The sequence below is a fragment of the Geotrypetes seraphini genome, chromosome 3 (genome assembly GCF_902459505.1).
Source record: "Geotrypetes seraphini chromosome 3, aGeoSer1.1, whole genome shotgun sequence".
Classification (NCBI taxonomy): Eukaryota; Metazoa; Chordata; class Amphibia; order Gymnophiona; family Dermophiidae; genus Geotrypetes; species Geotrypetes seraphini.
The window spans coordinates 21,215,968-21,233,338 of record NC_047086.1 but is presented as its reverse complement, the minus strand read 5'-3'; the positions used below and the strand labels follow the sequence as shown (position 1 = coordinate 21,233,338).

The 17,371-nt window shown below is 50.9% G+C and overlaps 1 protein-coding gene across 22 annotated transcripts in view; it reads right to left on the bottom strand.

Annotated features, from left to right (window-relative positions):
* USP45 (ubiquitin specific peptidase 45) overlaps window positions 1-17,371 on the bottom strand; it is a 314,718-nt gene that overhangs the window by 286,006 nt on the left and 11,341 nt on the right. For all 22 annotated transcript variants that reach the window (XR_004538802.1, XR_004538801.1, XR_004538800.1 and 19 more), the window contains one exon: window positions 293-396. Coding sequence is in view for 13 of the 22 variants with exons in the window: in XM_033938032.1 (XP_033793923.1) it covers window positions 293-396 (104 nt within the window). In the remaining 9 variants the exon portion in view is untranslated. The remainder of the gene's footprint in view (window positions 1-292; window positions 397-17,371) is intronic.

The following is a 17,371-nucleotide window of genomic DNA, read 5'->3' as shown; positions in this document are numbered from 1 at the left end:
GAGGGTGCTATATTGCTCTCCATGAAGAAAGAAAGAACATTTCAGAGGGAGGAAAGAAACCAGAAGTAGTAGCAGGCAACACTAAAGGAAGATATGGAGCCAACTCTACCACTAGTCCATGAAGGTCAAGAAAGATGCAGTTAGAGGGTTGCTAAGACCACTCTCCACTATAATCATTCCTTTCCTCAGAGCTATTTCCAATTCCCTTTCAGCTTTATTACTATGGAACCATCCTTTTAGATAAAAGAAACCCTGAAATAAGAGTGAGATGACCAGCTGTGCAGCATCTTACCATATAATCCATGTGCTTAGGTTGATTACAATGCAGTGAGGTTCCGAGTGCAGCGCCTGGAAATGCTTCAAGGAATGCTGACCATCTAAATTCCGACTACAGCCCTAGATTCCAGAAAAATACAGGATAGCGTCAAGAATGCTCTGCTGTAAACCAGCCACTTCATGCAGACTCTTAATGATTTTTTTTCCTGCACAAGATAAAACAATGGGATGTGCTAGCCACTGTACATTTTATTTATTTAGTATGTAATTGTATGGATTTAAAGCCATAAACTGGAGATTTTGGGGGATTGGGGGGGACTGTAAATCTTTTTCTCCTGGCATACAAAATCCACTTACAGCCTTCAAGAATGATAAATTTACTGGTATGAATGAATCAAGTACCAATGGTACTGAAGCCATATTGAATGGTAGAAATACTTGCCAATGTAGTCCCACACAATTCCTTTTTGTGTACAATATCTGAAGAGGAACCCCATCATCTTTTCCACTTACTACAGGTGTCATTCATACATACATGTGCATACAGCATAAGAGTCATGGATTTGATATAATGGACTTCTGTGTACAACCAAAGCAGTTTACATATACCATATGCAGGTACTTTTTTGTTCCTGGTGGGCTTACAGTCTAAGCTTTATACTAGAGAATGACACGGGGAGCGATCCCCGCAGCGAACCGCTGCGTGGCTGCGGTTTGGCTGCGGGTTATGGTGACCTCATTAGCAAATCGCCGCAGACGCGGGGACAAATCCTTTCACCGCCCGCAAAAACGGTGAATAGATTTGTCCCCGTAGGCCAATGTCCCCCCTTCTAGGAACCGCTATTTACCTGTGTTTCACCGTGTTCGTGACCGGGTGTTAGATGTCTCCGCCATGTTGTCTGTCTCCTCCAACTTTCGATCCAACTCGCACGTTGCCGCATTTACTCTCGATCCAACTTGCATTTGTCAGATCAACCCTTCCTGCCAATAGAACCCGCCCCCCCCCCCGACGATCGCCGGCAGGAAGGTGCTCAGCCCTTCATGCCGACAGAACCAGCCCTCCCCAACGATCGCGGCAGGAGGATATCCAACCCCTCCTGCCAGCTCCCCAACAGCCCCCCTATGATCACTGATAGGAGGGTGCCCAACCCCTCCTGCCGGCCCCCCCAACGGCCCCCTATATCGCCAATAGGAGGGTGCCCAACCCCTCCTGCCGGACCCTCCCCCAACAAACCCCGCCATCCCGAAACACCACCCTTAGTCTTATTTTCCAAGTTGGACCGGACAGCTCCTCGCTTGTCTGGCCAGCAGGCCTGCCTCCGTCCAAATGAGGCGGGCCCGCCCCTCCCCTCCCCTGCCTAACCCACAGGATCCTAGGGCCTGATTGGCCCAAGCACCTAAGGCCCCTCCTATAGCGGGAGTGGCTTTAGGTGCCTAGACCAATCAGGCCCTAGGATCCTGTGGGTTGGGCAGGGTAGGGGCGGGCCCGCCTCATTTGGACGGAGGCAAGCCTGCTGGCCATACGTGTGAGGAGCCGTCCGGTCCAACTTGGAAAGTAAGACTAAGGGGGTTCCGGGGTGGGAGGGTTCGTTGGGGGGGGGGTCCAGCAGGAGGGGTTGGGTACCCTCCTGCCGGCGATCTTAGGGGAGGCCATTGGGAGGACCGGCAGGAGGGGTTGGGTACCCTTCTGCTGCGATTGTCGGGAGGGCCGTTGGGGGGGGTCTACAGGAATACACAGTCTAGTACCCGAACTCGCAATCTGGGCAACTGCAACTGGGCAACCTGATCCCGAAATCTGAGCAACTGCCTGCTGCCGTCGCGTATGCTGGGACTCCTGCCTTCGTGTATCTGCCGGATACGCGAAGGCAGAAGTCCCGGCATACGCGACGGCAGCAGGCAGTTGCAAATCAGCTGACGCTGGCGCAATCTTGCACACTGGGAAAGAAGAGAATCTCCGGCGTCAGCTGACTAGCAACCCCCCATCGTATGGGACACCTGCCTTCGCATATCTGCCGGATACACGAAGACAGGAGTCCCAGCAAAAAATGCAGCTGCAGGAAGTTGCTAGTCAGCTGACGCTGATGCCGGAGCTTCTCTTCCTGCCCAGTGTACACCAGGTACTGCTGGACAAGGGGAGGAGGGGAATAAGGAAGGGAGAAAGGATACTGTTGGACAGGAGGGAAGGGGTACTGCTGGACAATGGGAACAGGGAAGGGAGAAGGGGTACTGCTGGACAAGGGGGAAGTAAAAGGAAGGGAGAAGAGGTACTGCTGAACCTGGCAGAAAAGGAGGGAAAGGAAAGGTGCTACACACTGGAGGGGAAGGTGAGATGGTACATGGGGAGAGAGCATGTTGGGTTGTGGGGTGCGAAGGAGGGATACCACTGAGGGAAGAGGCAAGGACAGAGAGAGAAAGTGTGCAGGAGGCAGAAAGTGTTGGACTCATGGAGAGGGCAAGATGGATGGGGAGGACAGAAAAGAGGGAAGGAGAAATGTTACACTGGGGAAGGGGGAGAGCGCAGAGAGTGAAAAGTTGGACTCATGGAGGGAGAGAGAGAGATGCTTGGTTGAGGGAAGGAGGATCAGAGGAGAAGCATACAGGAGGGGTTGGGTGCCCTCCTGTCGTGATCGCTGGGGGGAGGGGAGACTTGCAGCCGTAGCCGCGATCACTATGCTAATCACGGCAGGGAGATCTTTGCCACGATTAGGTACAGCGGCCGCGTCTACTTACCATGTAGGCTAACATTGTAAGCATTAAAAGTACATGTCGTGTTTGTTTTTGTATAGTTATTAACTAATATTTAACTAAGTTTTAAGGTTTTAAAGAATGTTTCCTTTATACGTAAATAAAGAAAAGTATATAAAATCGTACCCGTTTGAGGCTTTTATGTATGCAGCGGTGACGGTGACGGGGCGGTGAATGGGGTTGCAGTGGCGGTGACGGGGCGGTGAATGGGGTGGCAGTGGCGGTGACGGGGCGGTGAAGGGAATGGCGGTGAAGGGGCGGTGCAGAGGATGGTGAGACGGGGACGGGGCGGTGACGGGGACCAATTTTTTCACCGTGTCATTCTCTACTTTATACCTGGAGCAATTGAGGGTTAGATGACTTATCCAGTATCACAAGGAGGGATGCTAGCAAGCCTTACAAGATGGCTGCACAATACTAGAGCTTTTCCAACTAACCCTAGATCACAGGGAGTTCTGTGCTAATAGGGATCACAGTCATATTCCTCAGACTGGTTCCACAGCTCTTCCAACAAAGGGAGGCCTGAGATGACAGATGAAGAAGCAAATCACACTGAGCCACAATTCTTACCCATCAGCTCCTAGGAGTTTTATCCTACAACTAAAGTGAATGATTCTGTAATATACTGTATATGGTAGAGGAAGAAGGCTGTATAAACACCCATGCTGAATATGTACAGTCCTCTGCATTGTAAACTGCGCTCAACTGCAAATTACATTCCCTTGCATTGTATCTTCACTGTGTATGTACAGTCTCTCTTACATTGTAAACCGCTCTGAACTGTTTGTGGTATTGCGGTATACAAAAATAAAGTTATTATTATTATTATAATTGCATACAAAATATTATCAACTCCAAAGGAGTCAGGAAGGATTAGGTTACATATTTTCTATGATACCACTGGAGCTCCTGCTCACAAGTGATGAATTAATGGTCAGGTAGGAGGTCCCAACTTGGGTGGGCCAAGAAGCCTTATGGTTGAGATCTGTGCCCTTCACAGATAGTACAAAAATGTAATCAAAGGCTGCCCCATTTTAGCTCCCATAAAGTGATCTAGGAGAGAGTGCATAAGCTGACCAAGCTCCCTTCCTGTCTTTAGCCATTTACTCCCCTCCTTGCACAGAGGTTTGGATGGGAAATGAGCCTCAACATCAATGGGGGTCAGGAGGGAAAGAAATTTCAGGACAAACCAGTGTGATATGTGGGGCTAGGTTCAACTGGCAACAATATTTTCATCTACGTATACTTCTTTCATCTACGTATGCTACTCAACATAATGAGAGGAAACATGATTTGCAGGCTCTTGATCTTTGATAAGATTCTGCTCAGCTCTTTAGTTCCAATATGATTAATATCACAACTACAATATATACACCTCTTTAGTAGCTTCTACTGTCTACTACAGTGTTTCTCAATTTCTGCAAGCCAAGTACCCCCTAAGCCTAACAAATACCAACCGAGTACCCCTGCCCAAGCTCCACCCGATCCCACCCCCATAATAATAGTACTAATTGAACTGCAATTTCTTTCATCCATTTTTCATATACAGTACTCCCCTGAAATTTGTGGGGGTTCCGTTCCAGGAACCCCCACAAATTTTGCAAGGCAGGGGAGGCAGGAGAGGGCAGCTGGAGCGCCGGCAGGTAAAGAAAATCCTCGCAGTCTGCTCTGACCGCCTCTTCCTGAAGTAAAGTCGGGCTACACCAATCAGAAGCTGCTTTGACACGCAGCTCCTGATTGGTATAGCCCGACTTTACTACAGGAAGAGGCAGTCGGAGCACGCCGCGAATTAGTGAGTCTGCGATTCGCAAACTCACAGGGGAACACTGTACACACAATATAATCTTATTAATACATAATGGCAACCACAAAATTAAAAAAACACAAAGCGCACTGTACACAGAGAAAATGTTAATTATCATTTATATTCGGGGTATTTTTTTCAAAGAGGTCACCCACTCCTCCTATTCAGACTACACTCTATCGGAATCCATGATGTCACACTGGCATGGTTCTCCTCCTTCCTATACAAAATGTCTCAGAAAGTACTACTGGAACCCTCCTTATCGGAGCCAAAACCTCTCAACTGCCGAGTGCATCAGGGTGCACTACTATCCCCACTCCTCTTTAACATATATGTCAAACCAGTACTCAACATCGCAGAGAAGCATCAAAACAAAATATACTCGTACACAGATGACATACAGCTTCCCCTAGGTCAGGGGTAGGCAATTCCAGTCCTTGAGAGCCGGAGCCAGGTCAGGTTTTCAGGATCTCCACAATTAATATGTATGAGATGGATTTGCATGCACTGCCTCCTTGAGATGCAAATCTATCTCATGCATATCTATTGTGAATATCCTGAAAACCTGACCTGGCTCCAGCTCTCGAGGACCGGAATTGCCTACCCCTGCCCTAGGTCAACACCGAGATGTACAAATGGAAAAAATGCACTGCTGCCTAACAGAAATAAAAAACTGGATGACTGCAAATAAACTACAGCTCAACGCGTCAAAAACACAACTTCTCTGGATACATAAAGACTCCTGCGCATACCCCCGCCCATCTCTTTCCTGGGGAAATGACACCCTTACAGCCAAACACAAAGTCCGCAGCCTAGGAGTGATTCTCGACTCAAACCTGTCGCTCTCAGACCATGTATCAAATTTAGTATCTTCATCCTTCTATTACCTTCGCCAATTAAAATGCATCCGTGCTTACTTTTCAGAAAACGATTTCGCCCAGCTACTATACGCGTTTGTACTATCCCGCTTAGATTACTGCAACACTCTACTAGTAGGCTTACCAGCAAAAACACTCTCCCATCTACAAGGTGTGCAAAACGCCGCAATCCGACTTCTAAAAAACTTGGGCTTCTGCGACCATGTCACCCCTGCACTAACACAGTGTTTTTCAACCTTTTTTGGGCAAAGGCACACTTGTTTCATGAAAAAAATCACGAGGCACACCACCATTAGAAAATGTTAAAAAATTTAACTCTCTGCCTATATTGACTATATATAAAGTAATTCTCTTGAATAGGAATCAAATAAACACAAAGAAAGTATTTTATAATTACTTTATTACGAAATAAAAATTATAAAAATTATAAAATACTTTATTCAGTGCGAAACCTGGGCCTGTTTGGCTGAACACAAAGCTGATATTCTGGCTGGAATCGAAGAAAGACACACACGTAGCTCTTCGTCAACAGCTCTCAGTCTCTCTCTGTATTTGGTTTTTATAGCATACAAAAATAGACAAATATACCCTCCATCCTTTTTATTAAACCACAATAGCAGTTTTTAGCGCAGGGAGCTGCGCTGAATGCCCAGCGCTGCTCTTGACGCTCATAGGCTCCCTGCGCTAAAAACCACTTTTGCGGTTTAGTAAAAGGTGACCATATTGTAAAATATAGACAGCAGATATAAATTCAGAACTGTGCATAGTAAGTGAAGGGAAGTTTTCATCTCTGGGAATTTACCCAGTTAACTATTAAGTTATTTGGGCAAATTCCTTTGAAAACTGTGGTAATACTGCCTCCACTTTGCTAAATTTAAAATAAAATCATATTTCCTACCTTGTCTGGTGATTTCATGAGTCTCTGGTTGCACTTTCTTCTTCTGACTGTGCATCCAATCTTTCTTACCTTCTATCAGCCTGTATGCTTTCTCTCCTCCACACCTCATTCCCTCCCCCAACTTTTTCTTCCTCTCTCCCTGACCTTTCTTTCTTTCTTTCTTTCTGTTTCTCTTCTTTCCTTCTGTTTCCCTGCCTGCCCCCTTTCTTTCTTTCTCCCTGCCGTTCCCCAAGCCACTGCCACTGCCGCTGCCATCGGGGAACAGGACCCACCAATGGATAACAGGCCCCAAAGCTGACGCCGACGCATGCTCTCCCTGACGTCAATTCTGCAATCGGAGAGGAAGTTCCGCCCAGCCAGGCAGCGATTGGCTGGCCCGAACTTCCTCTCCGACTGCAGAATTGACGTCGGGGAGAAGAAGACTTATCGGCTCGATAGATTAGATCGCCAAGACAAAGTGAGTCCTGGGTGATCGACTCACTTTGCCTTGGCGAGCTACTGGCGCCCCTGCCTCGGGCCCCCTGTCAGCTCCGGGCCCGGCGGCCCTGCGGCACACCAGGCAACATCTCGCGGCACACTAGTGTGCCGCGGAACAGCGGTTGAAAAACACTGCACTAACATCCACGCACTGGCTGCCTATCCAAAAACGATGCGCTTTTAAAGCCTTAGTGCTAGCTTTCAAGACTTTCCACAAAATGACACCAAACTACATAGCATCAAAACTACAAAATTATGTCCCCAACTGATCACTGAGATCCCAAACAGAAAACGGCTGGTCCTTCCAGCAGGTCGCTCACTCACATCTGAGACAGCCCGAAGAAGCTCATATTCTCATTACATATCCTCCCATCCATTAGATCACTAGATAATCTTTGGAACTTCAGAAAAGCCGTGAAAATCTTCCTCATTACAAACCAAGCTCCTTGAAAACCCACGTCTATATCCCGGACTGATGGAATCCCAAAGACACCACCTAATATACCAAACGGAATCTCGCTAAAACTCGCATGCCACCACAATATAACCTGAATTACTACCACATTCTCTGACAACACTGAAAATGCTGCAATTTAAACCACCCTATGTCCACTAAGGAGAAATTAGGTTCTTACCTGCTAATTTACTTTCTTTTAGCTTCTCCAGACCAGTAGAGGTTAACTTTACGAGTGGGTATATATCTAATCATGACCAGCAGGTGGAGACTGAAAACAAAACTTTGGGACAGTATATCCTAGCCCCTCCTCTCTATTTCCCTCAGTCTGCCGAATAGCCAAGCAGAACCAAGAACTGGAAAAAAACAGAGAGAAAAAACAATACTCCGAAAGGAGTAACAAATAACATACCCAAAATGCTGTTGGAAAATGCAGAGGAGAAATTCCCGAAGGAAGAATGTCCCCACAGCTCGCCAGCTAAGCCAGCCGAGCCACAGCCGCTGTTCTTCAATTCTCCCCGGCCCTAGAAAAATACTAGAACCCGCAGCAAAAACCAAAAACTGCCCGCGCAACAGCCCCAACAACAACAACAACAGACAGGGTGGGGACCTCTACTGGTCTGGAGAAGCTAAAAGAAAGTAAATTAGCAGGTAAGAACCTAATTTCTCCTTCTTTAGCACTCTCCAGACCAGTAGAGGTTAACTTTACGAGTGGGACGTACCAAAGCAGTCCCTCTTACGGGCGGGACCCCCGAAGGGCCGATACCAGAACACGCTCACCGAACACCGCGTCCCGACGCGCCTGAACATCTACCCGATAATGTCGAACAAAGGAATGCAAGGAGGACCAAACCGCAGCCTTACAAATATCCACTGGAGGCACGAGCGACGACTCAGCCCAAGAAGCCGCCTGACCCCGAGTGGAAGGAGCCTTGAGAAACTCCGGAACAGGCTTCTGTTTCAGAAGATATGCGGAAGCAATCGCCTCCTTGATCCAGCGCGCAATAATAGCCTTAGCAGCGCCAGCCCCCCGACGAGGACCCGCCAGAAGGACAAAGAGATGATCGGATTTCCGGAATTCCCGAGTCCGCTGCACATAAGAGCGGAGAACCCGACCGACTTGCGCAGCTGTCGTTGCTCAGACGAGCCCTCCCGATTTCCCAAGACCGGGAGGACCACCGATTGATTGACATGAAAAGAAGACACTACTGTCGGCAGAAAGGAAGGAACAGGCCGCAAGACGACCCGCTCCCTAGAAAACTCCAAGAAGGGAGCCCTACAAGAGAACGCCTGCAGCTCAGAAACACGCCTAGCAGACGTAATGGCCACCAAAAAGACCGCATTCAAAGTAAGGTCCTTCAAAGAACAGCCATCCAAAGGCTCAAAAGGCGGACGCACCAGAACCGAGAGAACCAGATTGAGATCCCAAGAGGAAACCGAGGGCCGAATGGGAGGCCGAAGCAACTTGGCCACCCGCAAAAACCGAATCACATCAGGAAGGGCCGACAAACGCTGACCTGACACCAACCCTCGAAAAGCCGACAGGGCCGCAAGATGCACCCGGAGAGAAGACCAAGCCAGGCCTCTATCCAGGCCATTCTGCAAGAATTCTAGAATGTGAGGCAGGGAAGCGCGAAAAGAGACCACTCCCCGCGCCCGGCACCATCCCTCAAAGAGACGCCAAACCCGCACATAAGCCCGAGAGGTAGAAAGCCTACGGGACCCCAAGAGTGTAGAAATTACCTTGCCTGAATAACCCTTCCTGCTCAGGCGACCCCTTTCAAGAGCCACGCCGTAAGACAGAAGGGAGACGGGTCGAACATGGGAATGGGACCCTGCGTCAGAAGGTCGTCCAAGAGAGGCAGAGGAAGAGGATCCGCCACCAGATGCCTCACCAAATCCGCATACCACGGACGCCGAGGCCAATCCGGAGCCACCCGAACCACCAGCTCCGGATGGCGAACAATGCGAAGAAGTACTCTGCCCACCAGCGGCCAAGGAGGGAACACATACAGGAGCCCCTCCATTGGCCACGGCTGGACCAGAGCATCCAGACCCTCGGCCAGACTGTCCCTGCGCCGACTGAAGAAGCGGGGCACTTTGGCGTTGCCACTCGTGGCCATCAGGTCCATCAGGGGCTGCCCCCAAGCCTGCACTATCAACTGAAAACGCTCCGGCGCCGAGAAACCACTCTCCTGGATCCAGGAAGTGACGACTGAGGAAGTCTGCCTGAACATTTTCTACCCCGGCTATATGAGAAGCCGAGAGGTCCAGAAGATGGGACTCCGCCCAAACCATGAGCCGAGCCGCCTCCTGCGCCACAGGAGTGCTCTTGGTGCCCCCCTGACGATTGACATAAGCCACCGCCGTGGCATTGTCCGACAGGACTCTGACCGACTTGCCCAGCAAAAGGGAGTGGAAAGCTAACAGCGCCAGCCTGACCGCTCTGGTCTCCAACACGTTGATCGACCAGGAGGCCTCCTCCGCGGACCAGGTGCCCCGAGCTGAGTGGCCCATAAACTGAGCCCCCCAACCGAGGAGACTCGCATCCGTAAGGAGCACCGTCCACTGCGGGAGATCCAGACCCACCCCCTGAACCAGGTGAGGGGTCCGGAGCCACCAGCGCAGACTGCAGCGCGCCAAGCCTCGCAGGGGAACCGGAACATCCAAATCTTGCCTCCGGGGAGACCACCTCCGGAGCAGAGCATACTGAAGAGGACACATGTGGGCCCGCGCCCACCTCACCACGTCCAGGGACGCCGCCATTGACCCCAGGACTTGGAGGAAATCTCGCGCCCGAGGACCCCGGGACGCCAAAAGCAGGCGAATCTGAGATTGCAATTTGCTCACCCGGGCCTCTGGAAGGAAGACCTTCCCCAAGGAGGTGTCGAACATAACCCCAAGGCACTCCAGACGCTGAGCTGGGACCAACCGACTCTTGGAAAGGTTGACCACCCAGCCCAGCAACCAGAGAAACTCCACCACCCGAGCCGTAACCCGGGAGCTCTCCTGCAACGACTTTGCCCGAATCAACCAGTCGTCCAGGTAGGGGTGAACCAGGATGCCCACCGACCGCAAGGCTGCCGCGACGACCACCATTACCTTGGTGAACGTCCGAGGAGCCGTGGCCAGACCAAAGGGAAGCGCACAGAACTGAAAGTGCCGCCCCAAGATCGCAAAGCGAAGGAAGCGCTGATGAGAGGCCCGAATTGGAACCTGCAAGTAGGCCTCCGTCAGATCGAGAGACGTGAGAAACTCCCCCGGCTGAACCGCCAGAATGACCGACCGCAGCGTTTCCATGCGGAAAGACGGAATCTTGAGAGCTCTGTTGACCCCTTTCAAATCTAGGATGGGCCGAAAGGTCCCCTCCTTTATGGCCACCACAAAGTAAATGGAGTACCTGCCGGTGCCCCACTCCGTAGGGGGCACCGGCCCCACTGCCTCGAGATCTAGCAAACGCTGAAGGGTCTGACGAAAAGCCTGCGTCTTCCATGGAGTCTGACATGGAGAAGCGAGGAAAAGGTCCGGCAGAAAGCGGGTGAACTCCAGAGCGTAACCGTCCCGCACCACCTCAAGGACCCACTGATCGGACGTGATCTCGGCCCATTTGGGGAAAAATTTGCGCAGCCGGGCCCCCACCGGAACCAAAGGGGGCGCCGGCAAGGAGTCATTGCGCAGGACGGGAAGCGGGGGAACCGGCGGAGGGATTCCCTGCCCCCCGACGGGCCCCCCGAAAGGGCTGCATGCGCTGGAAGAACCGACCCCGGGAAAAACCCTGAGCCGGGAAAGAAGCAGCCCCACGCCCCGGGCGATACTTGCGAAATTCCCGCAAATGCCCCCGGGCAGCCCCACACCGAAACGCAGGGCGGGCACGGTCCTCAGGCAGACGGGGCACCTTCGAGTCCGTCAGAGTCTGAATCAACTCATCTAATTCCTCTCCAAACAAAAAGACCCCCTAAAGGGAACTTTAGTAAACTTAGCTTTGGACGCAGACTCCGCCGCCCAAGCGCGCAGCCACAAAATACGCCGCGCGGCCATGCCATACTTAGCCGAAATCCGCACCAAGTCATAACGAGCATCTGAGAGGAACGAGGCAGCCATCGCAATCTTCGCTACCTCCTGATCCACTAGAGACCAGTCATCAGACTCCCGATCCAGGACACGCTCAGCCCACCGAAACACGGCGCGAGCGACTAGCTCCCCACAAATAGCCGCCTGGACCCCAAAGGCAGAGACATCAAAATCATACTTAAGAAGTGTCTCTAACGCACGCTCCTCCGAGACCCTAAGAGCAGAACCGTCCATAACAGGCACGGTATGCCGCTTAGGAAGTGCCGAGACCACCGCGTTCCCCATTGGCGAAATTAAGGTAGCCCTATCTCCCTCCGGGACGGGATACCCAAGAGCCAAGGCGCACACCAAACGAAACTGCGCCCATAGGCCACTGCGCCAACACAAAATCCCGCAAATCCTGACGCACAAGAAAAGAGCGGGAAACAGGACAGACCCCCTGAAGCAGAGGGGCCCCCATACGCGGGGTCTCCGGTGGCGCCACTGCAAAAATGCAGCACCAAGGAGACCTGCTACACAGGTCTAAAAACTCATCCCTCTGAATAAAAAGCGCACCACGGACGCATCTGCTCTGGAAGACGGGAAACCCGCCGCCCCGCTGCCAGCGGGCGTCCCCTCTAGAGGATCCTGGAAGCCCGCCAAAGCAGCCAGGTCCTCAACCAGGCCAACACGCTCCACCGCCCACCAATTCGCAATCCAAGCCCCCCCGCGGGCGCTTGGATGAGGGAGGAGGAAGAGGGGACGCCAAACGAAAAGAGGGATGCAAAGCCATAGGGGGCGCGGAGGGAAACCCCCCCCCCCCGAAACCCCCCAGGTGCACGTGGGACCCCCAAAAGTCCGCACAAAGAAAGAAAATAAATTGGGGGCAAAAAACCCCTGGGGGTCCCCAGGGACTCCCTGCCCCAGCAGGGGTCCATGCTGAAACCTGCCCCTGTGTTCGCCATACAGGGGGAAGGTCACCTGAGGTTGCAGACAAAATGGAGGGGCCAGACAAAGAAAATGGCGAAGTTCCCGCCAAAAATGCTCCCTCCATGGCCTGTAGCGCTGAGAAGACTGAACAGTCTCAGCCGCTAAGACAGGCAAGTCGGCATCAGCTGTCAAAAAATCAGCTGAGAGGGAACCTTCGGGGAATCCCTCCGTGGGCGGTTGTGGAAGACCGGGCTTCCCCACTGCTCCAAGCCGACTCGCGAGGCACCATCGGCGGGGAGCTCTGGGCGCCTGCAGCCGCTGCCGACGGAGCTCCACCACCTCACCGACCCAAACCGCCGAGTTCAGGCCGGCCGCGAGTGCCTCGCGGCTGGACTCAATTGTGTCCTACTCCCCCGGAGAAGGGCACAATTGCTCCATACGTGACCTAGCTATAAAAAAGTGCCGGTTACATGAAAAAATACAGTAAAATACAGTTTTCTTAAAGGGAAACAACCCTTCAGACCAGCACTACCTCAGGATTTTTTTTTTTTACAGAACAGACTCCACAGGCTCTCGAAGCAATATGCCTTGCTTGACTTAGGGGGCAAGGCTTACTGCTGAGGCTCCTCTAAAAAAATGTGGGGAGGTGGAGGAAGTGGGGGGAGGGACCCCGCTCGAGACCCGCCGGGTTTGACACCCCCGAGGTCGGACGGACCCCCAAACAGGGCCCGACCAAGCTCCGTCCGGCCAAAAACAGGGACAATAAACCCCTAAACAAATTCCAACAGCCCTACCAAGGGAGATGGGTACAGATCACTCAACACCTGCTGGAGACTGAAAGAAGACTGAGGGAAATAGAGAGGAGGGGCTAGGATATACTGTCCCAAAGTTTTGTTTTCAGTCTCCACCTGCTGGTCATGATTAGATATATACCCACTCGTAAAGTTAACCTCTACTGGTCTGGAGAGTGCTAAAGAAGTCTTTATTTGTAAGTCTGCATGTTATGTCTATACTGTAATTGCTGTAATCTAAACCCCTTTGTCTATGCTGTAAAGTCTGTTTGTCTCACTAAAATTTGTCCTACCTATACTATGAATGTACTCCTGTAACCCGTTCTGGGCTCCTTTGGGAGGATGGGCTAAATAACTAACTAACAAGATGCTTTTGGATAACAACTGTCTTCTTAAGGGCAAAATTTAAAATAACTGCTTTTTTACCCTAACCCATTGTCTTTCCCTTTTATGTTGCTCCTTTTCTATAATAATTGTAGTTCTTCCCCACTACCCTAATGTTTGAAGTAGTTCCGTACGTTACATCAAAACCTTCTAGTTATGTTTGGACATTATCTAGTATGCCTTGTTTTTATGTGCTTTTATGTAATTTTATATTGTAAACCGCTTAGAAATCTGAATAAGCGGTCTAAAAATTTTTTTAATAAACTTGAAACTAACTAACTGTAGAGATCTACCTGAACCGGAAATGGTTTTCAAGAGTGATGATACGGAGGAACTGAAAGAAATCTTGGTGAATCTGGAAAATGTACTGAGCCAAAACGACAAGTTAAAAGGTGATAAATCGCCAGGACCGGATGGTATACATCCAAGGGTATTAAAAGTACTCTAACATGAAATTGCTGACCTGCTGTTAGTGATCTGTAACCTGTCGCTAAAATCATTTGTAGTACCTGAAGATTGGAGGGTGGCCAATGTAAAGATGATTTTTAAAAAGGGCTCCAGGTGAGATCTGGGAAATTACAGACCAGTAAGCCTCCCTTCGGTGCCAGGCAAAATGGTGGAAACGATTATAAAAAATAAAATGGTGGAACCTGTAGACAAACATGATTTAATGAGACAAGAGTCAGCATGGGTTCAGCAGAGAGAAATCTTGACTCACAAATTTGCTTGACTTCTTTGAAGGTGTGAATAAACATGTGGATAAAGGTGAGCTTGTTGATATAGTGTATCTAGATTTTCAGAAAGCTTTTGATAAAGTTCCTCACGAGAGGCTCATGAGAAAATTAAAGAGTCATGGAATAGGTGGCAAAGTTTAGTTCTGGATAAGGAATTGGTTATCGGATAGAAAACAGAGGGTAGGGTTAAATGGTCATTTTTCTCAATGAAGGAGAGTAAACAGTGGAGTGCCGCAGGGGTTTGTACTGGGACTGGTGCTGGTACCTTGGTTTACGAGCATGATTTGTTCTAGAAGCATGCTCGTAAACCAAAATACTCGTATATCAAAGCTAATTTCCCCATAGGAAATAATGGAAACTCGCTTTGATACGTTCCCACCCCCTGAGGCCAGCGACGCTGCTCTATCTCCCCTCCCCTCCCCACGAGAACTGGCATTGCTCCCCCCGAAGGCCCCCCCGCGATCCGGCACCCTCCCCCCCCCCGCCGCTGCAACCTGAAGTCCCCCAGACCCACCCGAACCCGCTTCTTACTTTCATCTGGCCTCGGCACAGGCATGTCCTGTGTGTTGGTGCCGATGCCCGAAGATCGGCTTCCTCTTCTGTGCTGGGCCTTGAGCATCTACGCATGCTCAAGGCCTGCGAGTTCATGCTCTTTCCGAGATTCTCAGAGATCTTGGAGAGAACATGAACTCGCAGGCCTTGAGCATGCGCAGATGCTCAAGGCCCAGCACAGAAGAGAAGGCCAATCTTCGGGCACCGGCACCAACGCATAGGACATGCCTGTGCCGAGGCCAGATGAAAGTAAGAAGCAGATTCGGGTGGGTCTGGGGGACTTCAGGTCACGGCGGGTGGGGGGGGGTGCCGGATCGTGGGGGGAGGGTGCCGGATCGCAGAGGGGAGGGTGCCAGATCACGGGGGGGGGGGCGCTCATAAATCGAGACACGCTCGGTTTCCGAGGTGCCAATTTTGCAAATGTTTTGCTCGTCTTGCAAAACACTTGCAAACCGGTGCACTCGTAAACCGAGGTACCACTGTATTTATAAATGATCTGGAAATTGGAACAACGAGTGAGGTGATTAAATTTGCAGATGACACTAAATTGTTCAACGTTATTAACATGCATGCAGATTGTGAACAATTGCAGGTGGACCTTAGGAAATTGGAAGACTGGGCATCCAAGTGCCAGATGAAATTTAATGTAGACAAATGCAAAGTGATGCACATTAGGAAGAATACTCTGGATGCTAGGGTCCATCTTGGGGGTTAGCGCCCAAGAAAAGGATCTGGGTATCATTGTAGACAATACGATGAAACGTTCCGCCCAATGTGTGGTGGCGGCCAAAAAAGCAAACAGGATGCTGGGAATTATTAAAAAAAGGGATGATTAAGAAGACTAAGAATGTCATAATGCCTCTGTATCGCTCCATGGTGCGACCTCATTTGAAGTATTGTGTTAAATTCTGGTCTCCTTATCTCAAGAAATTAGTGCTGCCCGATTCATGATTCGAATAGGTTCACCGATTCACTTCGGGTGAATCGATTCAAAACAACAAAGAAATCGGCTTCCTGATTCGGCACACCCTCCCCCCTCGCCTACTAAAGCAGGAGCGGCAGCTGCCGCACCTGCTTTAGAGGGCGAGGGGGAAGGTCAGTTGAAGTGCTGCTGTCCGGCTTCCCCCCTGGCGTCTGGTTCCCCTCCCTCTCGTCCGGCTTAGCCCCTGGCCTCCCCGCACCGTTTACCTTTAAGGAGCAGCCTGCAGAGAAGATTGTGGTGCTAGCGATCTTTGCACTGCTTATGAGCTGTTTCCTCTACCGCGATCCTGCCTCTGACGTCAGAGGAGGGGCGGGACCGCGGCGGAGGAAACAGCTCAAAAGCAGTGTAAAGATCGCTAGCACTGCGATCTTCTCTGCAGGCTGCTCCTTAAAGGTAAACGGTGTGGAGAGGCCAGGGGGGGAAGCCGGCCACCAGTGGGAGGCCAGGGGGAACATGAAGGCCTTCTGGGGGGGGGTTGAGCAGTCTTCCGGGGTGGGGGGTGGGACAGGCCTTCAGGGGGGACAGACAGGCAGGCCTTCAGGGGTGAGATGCAGACCTTTAAGAGGGGGGGGACAGGCCTTCAAGAGTGACAGGCAGGCCTTCAGGGGTGGGATGCAGGCCTTCAAGGGGGGGAGACAGGCCTTCAAGAGGAACAGGCAGGCCTTCAGGGCTGGGATGCAGGCCTTCAGGGATGGTGGCATAGGTCTTCAGGGAGGACAGACCTTCAGGGGAGGAGGGCCCTGGTGTAGAAGTACACAGAGGGAGGGAGGGAGGGAGGGAGGGAAGGGGGGTTCAAAGAGACATGCATATGCTGGACTTTAGGGGGAAGAAATAATGGGTCTAAAAGTAGAGGAGAGGGAGAGAGATGATGGACAATGGGATTTAGGGAGGGAAGGAACAGAAAGTGTGAGAAGTTGGACACAAGGGATGATATGGAAGGGGGGATAGAGATACTGGATAGGAGGGTAGTTGGGAAGAGAAAGGGAGAGATGGTGGACCCTGGAGTGGTGGGGAAGGAGGGAGAGATGCTGGATGAAAGGGTAGTTAAGAAAAGGTGGATCTGTGGATGGAGACAAAAAAAAGGAAAGATGCCAGACCTCCGGGGGAGGGAAGGGAAACGGAAGGGGAGGACAGAGATGGCAGATGGATGGTTAGCATGGAGAAAGAAGAAGACCCTGGCAAGCGAGGTATCAGAAGACAAACCAGTGCCTGGGACTAACATGATTTGAATAATGACCAGACAATAAAAGGTAGAAAAAATAGTTTTATTTTCTGTTTTGTGATTACAATATGTCAAATTTGAAAAGTGTATCCTGCGAGAGCTGGCGTTAGACCGCAAACGTGAACTAGAATTTAACAGAGAGGAAAAGTCCTATTTGTTTTTTTTATTTTGTTTACACCACAGCGGCAGAGTGG